Source organism: Drosophila erecta, unplaced genomic scaffold, assembly GCF_003286155.1.
Source record: "Drosophila erecta strain 14021-0224.00,06,07 unplaced genomic scaffold, DereRS2 tig00000000-arrow-pilon, whole genome shotgun sequence".
In the NCBI taxonomy this organism is placed as follows: domain Eukaryota; kingdom Metazoa; phylum Arthropoda; class Insecta; order Diptera; family Drosophilidae; genus Drosophila; species Drosophila erecta.
The window spans coordinates 4151149-4171561 of NW_020825194.1; the positions used below are offsets into that span (position 1 = coordinate 4151149).

Sequence of the window (20413 nt, forward strand, 5' to 3'; positions counted from 1 at the left end):
TAAATAGAGCCTTGGTGCAACAACAGTGTATTTCTTTCAATGATGTGTTCCTATTTTTGTTAAGCATCTTATTCCTTAGTGTACAGACCGACTTTATTGGTCCATGATTATACAATTTTGTGCCCCTCCGCTAATTTTTCCAGGCCCAGAGGTCGTTGAGTGCTTTAAAATTACATTTCCGTGTCGAAATTGCACCTGTGACTTCGGCGCAGAGCCAGAGGCACATAAAATGGGCCACTCAATCTGTGTGACTCATTTTGTCAAATTATTTGGGGGATTTATGCGTTGGCAGCCATTTTTTATTCGCTTACTTTAATGGCAGTCAATTTATTGCCAATAAATTTGTAGCCAAAAGTTTAGAGCAAGGCCGTGGAGTGGCAAACTCGGCCCGAGTAGCAAATTTTTATTTGGCCAAGTGATAAACTTTCAACATATGTGCGGGCCCCGGAGGGTCGACTCCTCAGCCTCAGCCTCAGCCATCGCCATCGCCATCGCCGCAATTGACTTGTTTTTTTTGGCAGCAGCTCAATTCCGGGCAGAGCCGAGAAGCGGAGGACCAAAGAAGCAGAGGCCAGAAACTGCAGTTAAATTCAATTTGTGCCGCGCTGCCTGCAAATGACAGGCAGCCAAAGTGCCATTTTAAGCGGCAGCCAAAAATTGTCGCCCCTCGTCCAAGGACGAAAAGGACTACACTCGTTGTCGTCTTCATTGCAGCATAATTTCTGGCGCGGCTTTGTTGGCGCGATAAAAAAGTTTGCGCTGCTGCCCTTACATCCCTTGTTGTCCCTTTTATTTCCGTTGATTTAATTTTAAAAGGCGCCGCCGCTCTGAAGCACTTTTATTTATATACATTTAGCCGCTGTGGGGCGCCGTTTTGCAAACTGTTTTGGCTCCGTTTAGTTGGCCCCAAAAACGCAGGACATTGTCAGCCAGTCAGCAAGTCGGCCAGCCAGTCAGTCACTCAGTCATTCATTCACTCAGTCGCCGAGCATTTGGCAACAGACACTGTCCAAAAAGCAGCCAACCGTGCTTGGCACTCGTGTTTCGCCTTTGTCAATTTTAATGAATTAATGCGTATTTTATGGGAAAAGTTGCCTGGCCGCGGCATGAAAGTAAATTAAATAAATTTATGCCCAAGGATGCAAGGACGATGGCGACGGCGATGCCGCCACAGCCTGGGCTCTCTGTCTATTATCTAAGCATTAAACCTGTGTGTATTGATACACAATCTGTACAAATTGAAAACGAAATTTGTTTGCCATTTAATGATTGTGCAAACTTTGCCGGCCATTAAAATTATATTAAAAAGTTTACACAGCTGAATGTACTCGGACCGGTTTCAATTTTCTTTAATTTGCATTGAGTGGCGCTTTAAAGTCACAGAACTTGGTCCAACTTTTGACACTTGCCACAAATATAAATCGTCGCAGGCGGCATGAAAAAGTGTCAGGCTTTTGCGGCTGCAACACAAACTGCCAAGACTCATTTTTCACACTACGCACAAACGGAGCGAAGGATTGCGAGAAAATCCGGGAACTTACATAGAGAAAAAATTAAATCTAAAATACACAAAATGTTGCATTTGCATTTTACATTTTAAGAAAACCAGAAAACTTTTAATTAAGTAATTGGCCAAAAGAAATCTTTTTCTCGGCGCTAGCCTATAGACTATTAATAAATATTTACAAATTTAAGGGTTAATTTTATTTCCAAGTGCAGGGAAAATCGCTAAGAGCGCCAAGGAGATGATGCTTGACTGATTGTGCGCGTTTTGGGGCAAAAGTTTTTCGCATTAACTTCCGCTGCACGCCGCGTCGCATTTGAATGCGATTTTGATTTGTCACTCGCCGCCTCGCAACAAAAGCCGCCGCCTACTTAACAGCAGAGTTAGATGGCGCGGCCCGCTCAACTTTTTGCGCCATTTCCGCCGCCCACTTGTCGCCGATCATTGGTTTCCGTTTCCCCTGCTGCAGCTGAAAGTCGAACTGCAGAACTCTAGAACTGTAGAACTGTAGAGCTGCAGAGCCAAGTTAACTTGACGACGTGCACAAGCGCATTTTGAAGTTTATGAAAAGGGCTGAGGCCGAAGCTGAATCCGTCGCTGAAGCTGGGCAACTTTCTGAATAGATTAAGTTGAAAGTTTTGCTCATTTTCAGCAGCGTCCCAATCGAGGACTGTCGCTGAAACGGGGCGACAAAATTATATGCTCCTCTGAAAAAATTGAAATGGATAGAAGGAATATCAGCGTAATGACATCGCGACCAGGTGGCAAAGGAGTCTGCAGTCTCGAGTCTGGAGATGGTAGACAGCAAACCAAAATCAAAACTTTTCCAAGTGTCATTAAAAGTAACCGAAAAAAGCAAACGAGATAGCGAGTGAGTTTATTTCCCTTCGCATTTTCAGTCGCAACTATCAACTATTATCTTGTTGATTTCTTTGCTTTCTTTTTCGGTGGAAACCTCTTTAGGACTTTTACACGTAAGTTCGGCATAAGTTTTGCGTGGATACACAGGAAAAAAAGTTCCAAATGCCCAAATGTGGAAAGAAGGATTACAGCAGTAAATACGACATTCTGGGCCAAACTTTTGCATTGCTTATAAGTTGAAAGCTTTAATTGGAACTCATTGAAATATGTTGAAAGATTGATTGCACTATGCAATTTTTTTCCTAGAAATTTTGAAATTTGTACAGACCCAGCTTGAGCACAAAGGCCAAGTTAAGCCCTTTGTGGCCGACAATGAATGGCGGCAAACAGCAGCAAGCAAGAAGGTCTGCCAATTACAGGCCGAGAAGGCCTCGTTAGCCATGCAGCACAAAAATGTAATTGAATTATGAGAGGCGGCAACAATATCGAGGAAACTAATCAGCCAAGGACCCACAGTAGTCCTGCCAAATGGCCAGGACGTGTCCATGTCCCGCTCGCTAATCAATTTGCCCATTGTGCCGCACTCCTTTGTTTCTCTGTCTCTATGTTGCTGCTACTGGTACTGCTTCTGATTCCGATTCCCATTCTGTATCTGAATCTGATTCTGGTTTTATTTATGAATGCGCCTCGTGAAACGAGTTCGAATTCGAGGCCAGAACATATTGCATGTGATTAATCAGGAGCTCTGGTATCTGGTTATGGTTTTGGGCTTCGGCGACTGCAGCGACAAGCAGACGCAATTTGTGCCGCCCACCGCAGGCGGATAATTGAATTTCAGTTTTGTGCCCGGTCACGAATATAGCATTATAACCAAATACTATACATATAACTTGATTCCCTTGAACTGCCCGTCATCGTCTTAGCTGCTAATGCTATTGCTACTGCTGCTGCTGCTGCAGTCGATTGGTTTCTGCGAATGCCCCTAATTGGCCAACTGAAGTGGTCTTGGGTTTTATGTTGATCCTCTCGACCAGTCGAATAATTAATTAGCTGCATTAAAGCAAACACACTCGTGGCATTGTGTTTTATGGGCCGACCTTATAAGAATGAGGGGCTTCGCATTATATTGTCTAATCAGATTTTAGCTGGGTGCCAGTCCATTAGGCATCTGCGATAGGGAACCATTTATTAGTGGTGCCCCGGAGGAAAATTGTGTGCTGGGAAAGTGGACAAGTGACGGTTCTGGGTGCTGGCTGCTGGCTGCTCGGTGGTTTTGATTAAGAACAAGGTGTTGATTGATTTGGAAACTCAAAGAGACTTAATTATTTTGAAGGGATTATGAGTGCGATTACGGTGGCCGATTGCAATTGTATTGCAAAAGGGAAGCAATTAATTGAGGGATTAAGCTCCTTTTGTTTCCCTTGCTTTTAATAATTTCTCATCGACTTCCATAACGAGTTCTGTCTGGTGGCCCGCCTCCGAAACTAAAACCACAAAAAGTTTCAGTTGTGTCGAATTTTCCACACATATTACTTTGCGAAGTTTGCACTGCTCACCGCAGCTGAAAAGTTAGGCCAGTTAATTAAAAACGAGCTCAAGTCTGGGGGCGAATTTGTTGTATAAATTTAGCGTCCTTAATGAAAAATCCACCCATGAGTGCTGTTAACCTGATGATGAAAAGTAGGTAAAGCCGGAGACGACAACATATTTGCGATTATTTCCCACGCGGGCACTTAAGGCATAAAGAGCAATAAATTAAGAGACGAAGGCAGCTGCGAAGGCGAAGGATGTCCTGGCAAGAGGATGTCTTTGAAGCCGGCTGCTGGGATCCTTGAATCCTTGGACCCCGAAGGCAGCGGAGAGCCACTTCAGGTGTAGATGGAAAATGTAATTATTTCGTAGATTTGCTCCTGCCATAAAATAAACACGCGGAAGAACGGTTTTTGCAGATCCGGAGCCGCGGGATAAAAAGCTACCAAAAATCCGCGGAGCACTTCAAAAGGACAAGCCCCCGAAATATTAAACGAACGTTTGGCGTTGCACACAGAATATTTTTTATCTTATTTGAACAAAAGCTTATTTAGAGAAAGCGAGTATAATGACTAGAGCAAGTTAAAGTTTGACACGCATAAAAGATGAATGAATATGCAATGAATTGCAAACTAAAGTGTATATTCTCGATGTTTTTTTGAGTGTTCGCTCGAATAAATAGTTTCTGGCAAAATGAGTTCAACGTTTCTCAAAAGAACTGCGAGCAAATAGCGAGGGGCGAATGAAAGACGGAGACGGAGACGGAGGCTGATGCTCATTAATTAAGGAAGTGGCAAATGAAAAGCCTGCGAAAAACGCTCCCAGGACGTCTTTTTTTGGTTAGTGACCTGATGAGCAGACGCAACATTTCTGAGCCGGGCACAAGTATATATATATTTGTACGTTTGTAGGGTAAGGCAAGGTAACCCCGCTTGAATCGGGGGTGTATGTATATAAATCAGTTTTATTTGCTTTCACTTGTTCTGCTCTAATATTTTTTTGGGCCACTCGCCCGGCATCATTTGTTTGCCTCGGCGTCGACAGCGGCTTGTGGCTTTCAACTGGTCCCGGTCCCCGATGCAGTTTGTTTTTCCCCCTTTTTTGCTGCTCAAACAAAAACGTCGAAAATTAAATTATTAATTTATTGCCCGTTGCTTGGGAGCCACAGCCCCAGCCGCAGTTTCTATGGACCATTCCATTCACTCGTGATTTCCAGAAAACCAGCCGGAAAAAACAAAAGCAAAGCCAGAAATAAGAGAAATTCACATTGCTGTGGCACAACATTTCGCGGTTTCCTTCGACATGCACCCTCGGCTCGCTAATTATTCATAAATTAGGCGCAGAAAGACGGGGGACTTCATTTGCCGCCTGTTTGTTTATTTAACAATTTGCTCGACCGGCACAAGTGCGGCAAAATGTTCTTTGATTGGAGTTAATGTGCTGCCAGAACGGGGAATCGATGCTAGAAAAGGTTTTTGGAGTGGCTAAAGCTCTGGTAATTAGAAAGTGGTAACCCAGGCGATTTCCAAATTGGGAGATCTTATACTTGCATATATTATATTTACTAAAAGTCCTTGTGCGGCTACTTACGATATTTCTCCGAATGGGGTGAATGCATCTTTCAGCTGTTGCGTTTCGATTTCGGCACTCAGATCGCCCACAAAAATGTGAAACTGTTCTGTAAAGACAAAAAGGAAGACAAATTTAGCGGCAATTACGGTCTGGGCAAGAGTTAAACTACGGTTGCTTAGTCTCGCCATTGGCGACCAGACAAGCCACACTCGACGATGGCCCAGACAGACACTTGAGATGCCCAAGATGGCCATGTGTGCCCGGCCAAGTGGCGACTGCCTGAAATCGCAACGTGCAATTGTCCACCCTCGAGTTTCGAGTTTCGAGCCCCGTGTCCCCGTTTTCCCAGTTGGCCGGTGTCTGTTGCTGATTTGGGGCTTGACATTATCAAATGCCGACTGTCAGCCGGGCTGCCTAGGATCTCGCCCCCGAATCCTAGCCCGGCATCATTTCCCTGAGACCCGTAGCCCGTCACTCCAGTTGCCACTTTGCTTGCCGGTTGTTGCCGGCTATTTTCGGCACTCCGGCTCCAGCTCCAGCTTCAGCTCCAGAGCCAGATGCAGATGCAGAGTTTCTGGTTCCGCATCCGGTTGCAGCTGCAATCGCTGGGTGAAAAGTGCCAGGAGCCGGCTGCCAGGTGGACACGAGTGCCATCACAAGTGCGCCAACGTGTCATGTTTGCATGCACGCGCTGCCAACAAACACGGGCCAACTTCTATAAAGAGGTATGCTCCAATTGGTACATGTACTTTCACTTCTAATTGTTTTAATGATGTTTTAGCTTTAAAGCACAGAGTATAATCATTACACAATATATTACTAAAGCGATTTATGTAAAATGTTTTGCTTTGTGGGTTAATTGAGCAGTTTTGTTGATTTTGTGAGGCTTGCCTGTACCCATAGACCAGCGCAGACCATCCGGGATCCCGAAACTGCTTTTCGGCTCGCGTCCGTGCCAAAATGACATAGTTTCGCATTACAAGGAAATTGCACTCGAATGTGCCACAGCCACACCAACACCCCTGCCCCACCTCCTCATGTGTGCAGTGGAAGCAGAGTTGACAAATATGCCAAAAAAGAAAACTCCCCCAGCGACATGAATTACAATTCGGATGGGTGGTGGTGCTGCGCGTCGTCCCGTAGCCGTGGTGCTTTCATTTGGCCGTCCGTTTGTCCGCCGGAGCGGCAGGAAGTTGTGCTAAGCGTCATTTCCGTTGTTTTGAGTGATTGCAATTGAGATACGGTTTTTGCGGTTTCTTTTTTCGAGCACCGCTGGGAATCGCTGTCTCCCTGTCTGGCCAATGGAGCACGTGTCGACGCTTCTCTTTCACTTAAGCGGTTTAAATTCCACTCGAATCGGATGTCTGCCTAATGTGCTGTAAAATGTGACCTTTGAGCACTCTGCAAAAAATCGAGCGCCCGGAAAGTGTATTTTAAAGTTCAAATAATTCATATTTCGAACAATATTTCACATCCTTAGACGTTGACTTAGGAACCATCAGCTTATTACTTGTATAAAGTAGTAATGAATTAACAAGTATATTTTTTTTAGTAATTTTTTGTTATCAGACTATAAGTATCTTGAAACAGTCTGTTAAAGTCCATCAGTCACAAGCAACATTGGTTTCCGTGTAGGGCACGCAAAAAGGATTAAAGCGAAAATATTTGACTGGGTCGGGCATTCGACTGGAATGGAATGTTGCCGTTTTGATGTTGACACTCAAATGCCTTTATCTCGGTGGTAATAAATTGTTCGGCAAATCCCCCAAATCAATCGCTGACCAATTTATTTTATGCAATCTCTGCATCTGACACAACCCCAACCCCTCCATACCCGTCCAACGAACCAAGCCAACAATTTATTGCCCTAACTAACAAAACTGCAGCTGCAATCGCTGCGTATACAAGCCTTCCCCTGACCTTTCACCCGTTCGACGTTCCCCGCTCGGAACAAAAACAAACCGCGCCGAAAACAAATGCACATTAAATCTGCACCAGTTACAAATTCTTGTTGGTTTTAGTCAACTGGTCAGTCGCAAAACAATTTGGACAGGGCATTTTATTTGCCAGCGGCAGATTTTTCAGCGTTTTTCCGCGCTGTGTGTGGGCCATTCAACGGGTCCGGGCCAATTAAGTTCCAGTCCATAAAATTTGCATCAAAAGGCGACCATTGACCTTTGGGCGTGTCCATAATTAAGAGTCCAAAAATATACCCATCCGGTGCGGCCTGCATTACGCACAGTTCGGTTCCACAATTAAAGAGTCCGCGTCTCCATTAAAAGCCGGGCCAACTTCCCAGCGAGCGGGCATAAAGCAGCTGGCCAAAAGGAATTCACAGCCAAACACCAGAGCACGAAAATGAGCGAACATCAAGGACTTCGGCTTGGGGGCTTGGGTCTGAAATGCCGGGTGGTACGTAATTCGACATAAAAATATCGTAAATCTTAAATTAGAAATTTCGCACATTAAAAACTTGGAAATTGCATTTGGCTTTCTGGCTTCAACTTGGTCGTTGAAGCTCGCATTCAGGCAAAAGGCGAGAAATTCAAGCGGAAAACATCCTAAAATCTACATGAGAAAAAATAAAGTCGCTACAACTAAGAAATCTCAAAAATAATAAAGTGAAATTATAAGTAAATAGCCCATTTTCAAGGTTACTAATGCTTCTTAACAAAAAATGTTTATTTTAAAGAAATTTATTGGCTACCCAATTTCTTGAACAAACAGCCTATTCCTTTAAGTGTAGAAGTATTTTGGCCCGATTCTGTTTGTATTCCTATGTGTATGTGTGGCAACCAAACGAAGCTTGAGCCAAAGTCGGCGAGGAATCAAGGATCCCCGGACTGGCCTGCATAATGCCCATTGGCGCACATTTTTAATGAGTTGGACATAAAAAAGTTTTAGCTTTTGAAAAGCTGCTGTTGAAATGAAGCCAATGAAACCCTCACAAACACCCCAAGCTCGAGGGAAAATGAGAAAAAGGACGCTGATGAACAGAGGCCTGGTCTGCGGACCATTGTCTCGGCGGGGATTTGAGTGTTGTCCTGCATGTCATCTGCTGTTTTATTGCATAATCGTGAGTCAATCAGCGGCCAGAGGGAATCCTTGCCGGGAATCCTCCTCCAGCTCCTCCAGCTCCTCTACACCTTCCACCCTGCAATATCCATCCCCTGTTCCAGTTGATCACGCATTCGACGCTAGTTCGACCTTCATCAATGCACGTCAGCTAATAAATACGTGCTGCATTTTGCCCTGACCTCCCAAGAGAAAAAGCCAGAGGACAAAGGGGGAATTGTTCCCCCATGCAATTAAATTTCACTTCAGCTATACCAGTTCGCTTTAATTTGCCGAATTTAATTGAATTGCGAGCACATCAAATTGCGCATACGCCCGGTGGTACGCAAATACACGCAGACGAGCGGGTGGAAAATGTGGAAAAACATTGCTTTGCGATAAAAATGTACACTAATTTCGTTGAAATTATAGATTTGTATGGTAATGCGTTTCAATTTGCCGGCATTTCTAATTCATTTCCTGCGCTCTCTCTCGATTATCGAACCAAATTCAAATGATGAGGCATTAAATGAGAAGTGGCTATCTAAACGGCTTTGTACTCAATTTGGGCGGTAAATTGGCGATTCGCGGTAGATCAATGCACATTCAATGCAGTACTACGGCACTTTATGAACTTGTAATGGTACTGACTTTGTATATGAATCCTTCTGAATTTGTTTAATAATGTATAGCACTGTCATCCGCTTATTTACCTTGAATAGTTTGGCACACATCATAGTTTCTATGATTTTTTTTAAGGCAACCCTTTAAGCTTTTTGCATAAGAGATGAATGAGCACGGACAGATGTATCCCAGTTGTACGATCATAGTATTGCAAGGTGTTGCATAAGCTGTAGTCATATTTTTTGTTGGCTTTTCCTTCTTCGCGCACTTGAACTGTTTTTTCTCGGCTGGTTTTTTGGCGGTTGTCCAAACCGGAGTGACTACAAATGTGGTTGAAATGTGCGCGAAAAGCGGCAAGCCGCAAAAGTAGCTGAACAAACACAAATGTGCCAGGCCAAATCGACAGAGAAAAAGCGATAAAATGGGTTGTGGAACGGAGGTAAACACCACTACATGTTCACCGACAAATGTGACGGACATGGACATGTGTATGCCCCCACATTCCACCCACCTCCCTCACTCGACGGCAGAAAATGCAAAATGCAAACACAAATATAAACACAGATGCTAACTAACCACATCAACATATCTGCCTGTGTGAAGTTTAGACTGTTGTGCAAACATATGAAAATGGAGATTTTCACAATGGTCCATTTTGATGTATTTTACTGGAAAATTATGTTACAATGCCACTTGTATTTGCATCGCTCGAAAAGCGGAGCAATTATATCGCAAAAAGAAGAATAACGCTCCTGCGAATCGCCGTACGTTTTTCATGCGAACCCTCGACATTGCAAATGCATGGCCTCTTGAATTAAATCAACAGCAGCTCGAGCTGAAATCGCCGTGTAAACGAAATGGGAGTACATTCCAGCTATCCCCGATCCATTTTCGAGTGCTCCGGGCCATATTATAGCCATGGGCAACGCATCTGCTGGAGAGTCCTTGGCGTCCATTGTTGTCCGAATATAATTCATGGCGCAGCCAGACAACTCGCATCGTCAAGCTTTTCGGCTGTAATACATGCGGAGTAGCAGATAAGCAGGGAAAGGCATAAAAAGGTGAAGCTGCAGGCTAAAGTTTAAATTTAATGAATATAAGTGAAATTTTGTAGAAATATTTGACTAGCTAGTTTGTGCAGCGCATTTCAATGGTACTTTAATCGAGTTCTTCCATAAGCTGACTTTCGTTTGCTTTAATATATAATTTAAGCTAAGCTCTTTGCAGATAGTTTCCAAGATACAGATACAGATGCATTTGTATGGCACATGCGAGTTATTAAAGCGCTTTAAATACTTCTAACTCCGTTTAGTTTTCCGGCGGAACCACTACTTCTGTTTATCGAAGTGAACTATGCATTTTGGGAGCCAAGTTTCCCTTTGTTGTTTACATTGTCAAATGGATTTGGAGCTGCCGTTTGCACCGCCGCCGTTAAAAGCGAAGCGTAAAAGTGCCACAAAAGTTGAGAACGCGGGGAGGGGGCTAAAAGCGAATGGATTAAAACACGTGAAGCACGCGACCTCAAAGCGCATTATTTGTTGTAAAAAAAAGTATTACACACTCACACACACACACACCAATTCTAGGGCTGAAACGAAATGGCAGTCACACACACACACACACACAGAGGGAAAACGAGTGAAACGAACGGCGGGGAAAACCTAATAAGCTTTTGTGCAATTGCAAGCCATTGTGCTGCAGCTAAAGCCCGGCCAACCAACAGAAAGCTAATTCAAACACCTGCCACAAAAGGTAGGAAAAAGCCGAGTGTGAGTGTGTGTGAGTGAGGGCTGAGAATATGCAAACGTCGAACGGAAAAAAGGGAAAAAAGCGAAAGGATTTTGCCAGCCACAAATGCATGCAGCGCGTAACATTTAGCCTGCCAGCGCGCTGCAGCGGCGGTTTGGCGGTTCGGTGGTGCGATGCCTGTGGTGGTGCATTAACACATGCGCCAATAAGTATGCAATGCGCTGTGACATTTTTAACGCGTCCCACAAAGACGGCAGCAGGGCGACAACAATGCTTCTATCTCCGCTCCTTTCGCTCACCCTGTCGCCTTCTCGTTTGCCGTCTGTTGCACAGGAAATCACGATTACAGAGAGTCGAGAGCAGCCCTGCACTGCGAGAAAATCAACTGGCTATGATATATGGTTATAGTCTACTTTAGTAGCTTGCTTGTGTTTTGGCGATGCTAAAGCATTCTTGGCTATGCAAGATCACCATGCAGTTTTCAGCAATCTTTATCATTGACTTGCTCCCACTTGACGAACTTTTTCTCGCTCTGCACAAGCAGCATCAGTTGCATGTGTCGCTGTTCGTTGAGTGACAAAATTAGATTTAAATATGCCCGCCCGCAAACGCCTCTTGGCGAAATGTCACCGCATGTCCTGCGCTTTCTCCTGCTTTTGCTCCTGCTCCTGGCAACTCGCAGCCCGATGAAAATGAGCTGTCGGCGGAGTGAAGTGTTTTTGTCGCGCATATGGGACGCCAGCATTGCGCTGATTGTTTTTTATTTTTATTTTATACAGCGAAAGCGGCCGAAAGTTTTCACTAGGGCTTATAGAAAAATCAATTCCCTATCCGTACACACGCTTATGCGAAAAGTTTTGCCATGAAACTTGAGTCGTTTGCCTCCACCCCCACGATGTTACAATGGCTGTAAGCCACGTGGTGATTACATATTTCCAACATGATTATTTACGTTTGATAATTACTATAAAAGCCCTGTAAGCTATTATGAAATATTGATCTGACCTTAGGGCTTAGCGCTCATTAAAAAACACTTGGCTGGATTTCTTTGTTTCATTGTTCCAAATTTTGGCAACAGCTCCTTTCATTTCCGCCCATTGTCTGTCAATCGGCTGGGATCGCCTTGGCTTGAATCCGCTGCCACAGTCTTTGTCATTATGAAACGTAAAACGAAAACGATTTACAGTAATGCCAACACTTTGCCGCCCTGCCAGTGTCTTGTCGCTACCACCTTCCCATCGTCCTTGTCGCCGCCCGACATTGTTGTTAAATGAAGAAAGTATTTTTCAAATGCGAATTTCCGTTATGCTCCTCGTTCTCGACATGAAGACATTTTTGACTATTGTCTGGCTGAGCAGCGAGCTGAAAGTTGAATCTGAGGCAGCCGAAAACAGCAACAAAGTCGGTACACTTCAACAAAAATGTGCACCTCTAAGCAAACTATGTATCTTCATTTGTATAAATGAGTTGCGTTGTTTCCGAGATTTCAAAAGGTTTTCCACCAATTAGAGCCCTGAGTTTACATTTTTTGAATAAGCACTGAACAGGATTTTGAACAGTGTACGAAACTATTGCCAATGACAACGAGAGCGACAACGAAGACGATGAGCACGACGGCACGACGCTGATGATGGCAAGCGTTTCCGCTTTTGTTGTTGTCACCGTTGTCGCTGCCTCAGTTGTTGTTTTTGTTGGCCTGGGTGCTGTGCGCGGGACACACAAAACATTGAATGACATTATCCTTTATTGCTTATCCCACGCCTTGTTCCGAGTCCTGTGGCCCGCGCAGCAGCTGCCACGCAAAATGGACGAAGAAAGTCTGCGCGGGTGTGGGGGCAAAAAGTCAAAAGGGCATACGCGGCGTATGCGTAATATTAACTAGAACTTGCAGGACAAGTGGTGTGGTGTGTGTGTGTGTGCGTGTGTATAGTGGGGTGAAAGGATCGAGGGCGGCCGCATTGTGTCCACCAGGACAAACTTTTTCATTTCCCCGCGGAAAAATTTTCAAAAAAATTTCATTTCCCAACGACTGAAGGAAAACTTTGCACCAAAGACATAGAAACTAGTTAGGAGTGCGGATACAAGAGGGGCGGTTTAGTGGAAAGTGGGGCCAACAAAGCTGAAAAAGTCATGTCGTTTCATTCCCTCTCACCCGACCATCCACTCATTCACTTACACACACAGACACACACACACAAACGCATTTCACGAAATAAAGTATTCAAATAAAATATGCTAAAATCTTTGAAGTACTTCAAATAGCAAAAAGCTGAAAAAGAACCCAAACGAAACGAACAAAAAGAATACGCCACACAGAAACAGTCAAAAACTTTTCATAGGAAAAGGGATATAGAATCGCAGTGAGAGGAGCGGTGCTGGTGGTGGAGGAAAATGGGAAACCCAGGGAAAGCAAACTCGGCATAAAAGGCATCGAGAGAAATAAAGAAATGGCAGGCGAAATGGCAATAGCCAGGCACAAAAAGTAAATATCGTTTATGTTGTCATAACGCGCAATGCCCTGCAGCCAACACTACCACCACTAGCACCACCACCCCAAAAATCCACCCACTTTTGAGGGCCGCACCACCCAACCACCCACAGATTGAGCTCGGTGCGCCACAGCCTTATCATTTGAATTTTCCGGCGACGTGTTTGTCGAGCTGGAGCCGATAAAGATGCGATAAAGTGAGAACAAGTTGTCGGGCAGCCGGAGAAAAGTTCTGACCGAATTGTGACTTTTGGCCAGCTTGACTTGACTGACATTATTCGGCCAGCAGGATTGGCAATTTGTGTAAATTATTGCCTCAACTTTTTCCCTGACAAACTTTCCTCCAAATTAATATGACGTTATAAGAATTTATTTGAATATTTCAGCCGTTTGACGACTTACTGCATACGTCGTCCCTTGCAGCATACTTAATTAAGCAGAAATGTTGCACAAAAGTTTCCCGAAAATTGTATTAAAAATTCATATTTGCCTCGAAATGTGTTCGTAGTCCGCACACATGTAAAACTCACAGCTGTTAGATTTAATTTGACTGCAAATAATATATGAACAAAGCGGGTATTTGCCTAGCTGGTGGGAAAACTCGGCTCAAACTCAAACACTCGACACTTTGGCAACGAAAACTGTTAACGGAAAATGTGTGTAATGCCCGGCAGGCGGCTGAATTTATGCATTTTAAATGATATGTGAGAGTTTTGGGTTCCGGGTGAGGCGGCTGCAACAATATTTGGATTTGCCAATGTGTCGGCGCTCTAGCGGAATAACCAGCCATGTTTGCATTTCAGCAAAATGCAGCCAACTTTTAGGCGCAAATTGTCGGCAGATTATATTGTCCTGCCTGTCAGGATATGTGTGATTGTCTATACCAGCATACACGTATGTGTGTCTGTCTGTGCACTAATGCAGCGGCAAGTCTGCTGGAAATTATCCACATGCCAGACGATTTTCCATTGCAGTTTCTGATATTTGTTTTTAATTTTTCCGCGCATTTCTTTTCGCTCTGTGTGCTTTCAATTATCATTGTTTTGATTATTATTTTAATGTTTTGCACAAACATTTAGCTCATCCCAATCCTGCGACACATCTGCATCTGCTGTCACATTTGTCTGTGCTCCCCTCATATCGTGATGTTGTTCGTTAGCCGCTTTTGTTCCGTTGTTATTTATTATATTCGTTTGTTTTTGTGGCACACGAATTTTATCAGTGATTTAAAGTTTACTTTACAGTGAGTTTATTCATAATTAAGATCTTTAACACACTTTTAAAGATCGCCTATATTTCCACCTTCTTTTCGTTTGTGTGACCAATTCTTTTAGCACCTGCGCCACATGTCATGGAAATCCCTTGAAGCGTTATGTAACCCAATCATCTGTGCATGCCCAGCAGTTGTGAGATTGACTTTGGATTGATTTCATGGCTTCCTTTCTTTAAAAGCGTCATTCCATTTTTCCTCGCCCACGGATTATTTTGCGAAGGGACTCACATACTCAGCGTTTGCTTGGACAAATTGTCATATCGAATTTAGCTGGTCAACAAACTGCATTGATTTTGTCTGTCCGAGCAATGCCCTGGTCACGTCTATTGTGTAATCCTGGCAATAACGTTCAATTTGCCCAAGACCCAACAAGTTTGAAAGAAATCGAGTCAAACGGCATGGCGGAGTACACCGCAAATGCAGTTCGATTCGGGCAATTAGAACAAAGACAATACCAATTCGATTTCTCCTACACCTGCAGAAAAGCAGTGATGGGAAAGGACTTATTTGCCTTTGCAAATTCATATATTTTTGGTTAAGAGTTTTTCGAAAAAGTTATGCGTTTAAGCTAAGGTGAAGTTGCATAAAAATCCAAATGTAATATTGACAAATATGGCCATACACAGCAATCTGTGGGGCTTCTCATCACTGCAGACAACATGTCGTATGCGCAGCGCAAACGCATGCGACTGCAGCACTTTTTCTGCATATGGCTCAATTCTGGTCGGACCACCCCTTACAGCCAACTTAAAGCGACCCAAAGCAAGCCACATTTATTGATGTCTCAATTTCCTTCGCCAAATCACCTATTACAAATCGACAGCCAGCTTTGTTGGTTCTTACAACTGGTCGTGATGGTAGTATTGGTGGTGCTGCAGCAATTCGTACAAATTTGGCTGGCAAATAAAGCGCCTGGAAAAGCTGGAAAAGTAAAAATTACCCTTCTGGCTGGTAATGGCTGGCAATTTGTTTGGCTCTTGCCGTTGCCATTTTGGCCATTGCACAAACTGCAGATACGTGTGGGTGGAAGGGGCGGCATGGCGGTTGTAGCTACACTCATTTGAGGTGAAATTGATAAGAGTGGTGCCTTTTATGCCTCATTTCCAATAGTTGGTAAGACCCCGCTCACTGATAGCAGTTTGATCATTCCATTACAGCTCGCTGCTGCCTCAAGCAATTTGCCACAAATTTCAATCAAACGTGCTCGCTAAAAAGTTGCCATAAGTTGCACCACCCACTCAGGTGGCGGTGCCACGCCCCGTTCGCCAAGCAGCCCCACCGCCCACTCCCACCACTTACAGCTAACAAACTTTTACATTAAGACATTAGCTGGAAACTTTTTTTCCCGTTCTTTTCTGCCCTTTCCAGCGCTGTTTGCGATTTTTCTCTCATTCGGTTGCAGCTGCAACAACTTTCGCTCGAACTAATTTCTTATTTGTTTGGCTCTTGCGGTGCAGCGTGGAAAACGGCGAGGAAACTGCGGGCAAAACTGGGATTGCCATGTGGCAGCGACTGGCCGGCAAATGGAGTGCTCCATTTTCATTTGCTCGCCCTCTCACTTTTGCCGGCCAGCGCTGCAGCGGGATATTGCACATGAAAAACTTTTCGTACTTTCATTGGCTTTGATTCGGTTTTGCAAATGGCTTAGCATTGTTGAGGAGTCGAGAGTTAAGAGCTGATTGGATGATCTTACAATGACCGTGCAGTCGTAATGGCAAATAATGCTAATGAAGGCAGCAGCGCAACGAATTCAATTTAAGTTTTTGCCTAATTATGCGGACTTGGTTGCATGCCTAGCAGCTGCGTTTTAACTACAGTAATTCCTAGAACTGTAGCTTTTCAATCTCTTAAATTGCAGCAGCTCGGAATGATCTAATCATTGCCTTGCAACCTCCTAAGCCGCACAGTCTGATCCATTTCATCCGCAGATATTATTTCCTCTCCATTTCCCGGCCATCGCAGCCTTGACATTTTCCCTCCCCGCAGCACTTAAAAAATGCAAAACGCGTTAATGGCAGCCAGCAGCCTGGCCAGCACCTGTGCTGCATTGGGTGGTCCGGGTTGCACGAGCAGTGGCTGTGGAGTGATGGTGTCCACGTTATGGCTCGCTGCCGTTTTTGCACCACAGCAACGCACTTGGCTGCGCTACGCAATTTCCGTTTCCGGTTGCGCAGAGCCAGGGCCAAAGGCAGACAACTGCAGGACAACATCCCGGCCTCATCCTTGGCAGCCATTTGGCGCACAAACAATCCGTTAACACTTTTCTGCGCTGCTCTTTTCTCTTTATACCCTGCCCAGCCCCACCCCCACACCCACCCTTCTGCCTCTTGCAACTTTGTGGCCCTTGTTTCGGGGTTTCCGGACTGGGAAAACTCCTGTTGCTGTCGCTGACGCGACTCCAGGTTGTAAATTTCCATTAAATGTGCATTTTTGTACAAGTTTTTGAATTAAACTTTTTTCGCCTTGGCCATAGCTCAGCTGAGCTGGCTGGCTGGCTGGCTGGCTTTTAGCCCGCTGCGCCATCTCCTGGCCATCTTGGCCAACAGCTCGGGCGAAAAGTTTGCACCCAACTGAAACAAGTTCATTTCCGTGGTTCCCATTATTTTGCCAAGTGCAGCAGATACGTTGCGCGTAGCTACAGCCAATGTCTCTGGGGTTAAATGAGAAATGCGTTAGAAGTGAAAGATATTAAACATTCTTAGCTCTATGAATTATTGTATTCCTTTTAGACTAATATAAGTTCACCGCCACCTAAATTCTCTCCCAGTGCTCGTTTTCTCGCCATGTTTAATCGCTGGTCTAAAATTTGTTAGCTTTCGCTTTCAGTTGCAGGCGAATGTTATAATTTTGCACCCGCCCCCTATTTTTCTGGCCACCACATGCACATCCGGATCCGCATCCGTATCCGCATCCGCATCTGCATCCTCAGCCTCAGCCACATCCACATGCTGCATCTGACGCTGGCTGGGCGAGTCATAAAAATCTCCCGAAGGGTCAGGCTAAGTGGGGCACTTGACCGGGGTTCAGGGGATTCCCAGAGCGGTGGCATGCTATTACTTTTAGAATATGACCGAAACATGCAAAAGATTTCTCGCTAGCAGTTTGCCAAAGGGCCGGGTGCGAAAGAAGCAGAGACAATGCAGCCATGGCTTGACACTGAAAAATGTGAAAATTATGCAGCAAACATTAAAGAAACTATGTAAATTGGCTGCTGCTGCTGCTTCTGCCGGGGGCGTGGCCTATGAAGGACCTGCCTCCCCTCCCCCGCACCGACTTTCCTGCCCTAACCCAATGCCGTCAAATTTTATTCCCCTGGCAAGTTTGACTCACGCCTAATGGTTTTAATTAAGCGACTGCAACTCCGACTCGTGAGTTGCATGCCATGCATGAAATTCATTAGGTTCTGCCGACGTCTGCTTAGTGTCTTACTCGAGAGTCGCGCTTTTCCAGCTTCCTTTGATATACTTATACTTGGCATTTTCTTAAGCAAAAACTTTGCTGGCAACTAAAACCAAACTTGACATAGTTTCGGCAAAAATTGCAGCTAAAAACTTACTTAATTTCTACCAACTGCACTTACTCTGCACCAACTGTCGCCGTTGGGGTGGTTATACTACTTATTTTCGTCAACTGCACAGAGAGAAAAATCAGCCAAAAACCTGATACTCGTTTACGACAAAAAATAGCTATTTTGGCCATACTGATCGTTTAAAATGTCAAAACTTGGAGAGTTATACCTTGCTGATCTCGTAGCTTAATTTCCAATCGAATGGCATCACTGGTTTTTAATTCTGAAAAAATTCATTTTTTGACATTTTTTGCAAGTTTTGATGATGGTACCCCTTACAAAAAACGCAAAAATTAGCAAAAAATTAATTTTTCAAAATAGGTAAAAATGTTTAATTTATCATTAGCCTTGGTCATCCGCTGCATAAAACTGTACATAACTTGACTGTGCGACCTAATTTGACCAAGTTACAGGTGAATTCCGCCTTAAAAAGTGTAATTTTTGCTTAATGACCATTGCCCTAATTTGTGTCAATAAAATAATTAGTGTTTTAGCGATAGAAACCGATAAAATTGTCCAAATTTGGAATGTCATACCTTTCTATGCTCGTAGCTTAATTTCCAATCGAATGGCATTTCATTCTGAAAAAATTAATTTTTTGACAATTTTTGCAAAATTTGATGATGGTACCCCTTACAAAAAACGCAAAAATTCGGAAAAAAATTAATTTTTCAAAACCAGTAAAAATGTTTAATGGATCATTAGCCTTGGTCATCCGCTGCATAAAACTGTACATAACTTGACTGTCCGACCTAATTTGACCAAGTTACAGGTGAATTCCGCCTTAAAAAGTGTAATTTTTGCTTAATGACCATTGCCCTAATTTCCGTTAATAAAATAATTAGTGTTTTAGCTATAGCATCTGATAAAATTAGCCAAATGTGGAATGTTATACCTTTCTATGCTCGTAGCTTAAATTCCAATCGAATGGCATCACTGGTTTTTAATTCTGAAAAAAATAATTTTTTGACATTTTTTGCAAATTTTGATGATGGTACCCCTTACAAAAAATGCAAAAATTCGCAAAAAAAATAATTTTTTAAAATGGGTAAAAATGTTTAATGGATCATTAGCCTTGGTTGTCCGCTGCATAAAACAGTACAATACTTGACTGTGCGATCTAATTTGACCGAGTTACAGGTGAATTCCGCCTTAAAATGTGTAATTTTTGCTTATTGCCCATAGTCATTATTTCCGTCAATAAAATAATTAGTGTTTTAGCTATTGCAACCGATGAAATTAGCCAAATGTGGAATGTTATACCTTTCTATGCTCGTCGCTTAATTTCCAATCGAATGGTATTTCATTCTGAAAAAATTAATTTTTTGGCATTTTTTGCAAATTTTGATGATGGTACCCCTTAAAAAAAATTGAAAAATTAAAATTTTTTTTTTTGTTTAACATTAAAAACGTAATATGGGCTGTTAGCTTTGCTTATAAGCGGCACAAAACAGCATTTTTTACGACTCTGCGACTTCATTTGACCAAGTTGCAGCTATAAAACCACACGAAGCATTATCCATTTGTGTGGAATGATAAACCTGGTAGCTCGTAGTTCAATTTGCAATAAAAGGCGGCCATTGGCATTTAAATCTGAAACATTTGATTTTTATTTATTTTTACATTATTTTCTGTTTTTACCATTTATAAAAAGTGCAAAAATTTGCAAAAAAAATGATTTTCTTTAAACTTAAATGTACTTTTATAGTTTTCCAATGAATGAATAGATATTTCGGCCAGTGCACCCGCACTACTGGAGCTGCAAACACAAACACAGACACACATGGCACTCTTATTTGCATAGTTAGTCAAGTTTTCTTTGGCCCAATGGGGATGGCCAAGAACGGGGTCGGGCGGTCGGCCGTTCGGGCCAAGACAGTGGCAACTGCTTCCCGCATGTGAAGAGTCCACTCACTTTGACACTATTTCAACAGGCAAATAAACATGGGGTAGCGGGGTGCGGCCGTCTTTTATTTATCTTTGACACTTGCTAATTTTTGCTGAGTTGTTGATGAAAATATTTTGCCTGGCAAGTGTCAACTTCTTAAGTTGTTTAGCAACCAAATACAACGAATTTAACTTGACTGTCGAGGGGGCATGCGAACTCGACTCTGACAGACGCATTTCGCAACAGAAATTAGCCCGTCTAATAGCAGAGATGCCATGGCCAAGGAATTTTCGCTAAGCAAC

General features: G+C 43.5%; 1 protein-coding gene across 3 annotated transcripts in view; it reads right to left on the reverse strand.

The window, feature by feature from the left end:
• Nucleotides 1-20413, reverse strand: part of LOC6554276 (nucleolysin TIA-1) — an 87828-nt gene that overhangs the window by 29967 nt on the left and 37448 nt on the right. For all 3 annotated transcript variants that reach the window (XM_026984083.1, XM_001981436.3, XM_026984082.1), the window contains exon 3: nt 5486-5573. In XM_026984083.1, the coding sequence (XP_026839884.1) occupies nt 5486-5573 (88 nt within the window). The remainder of the gene's footprint in view (nt 1-5485; nt 5574-20413) is intronic.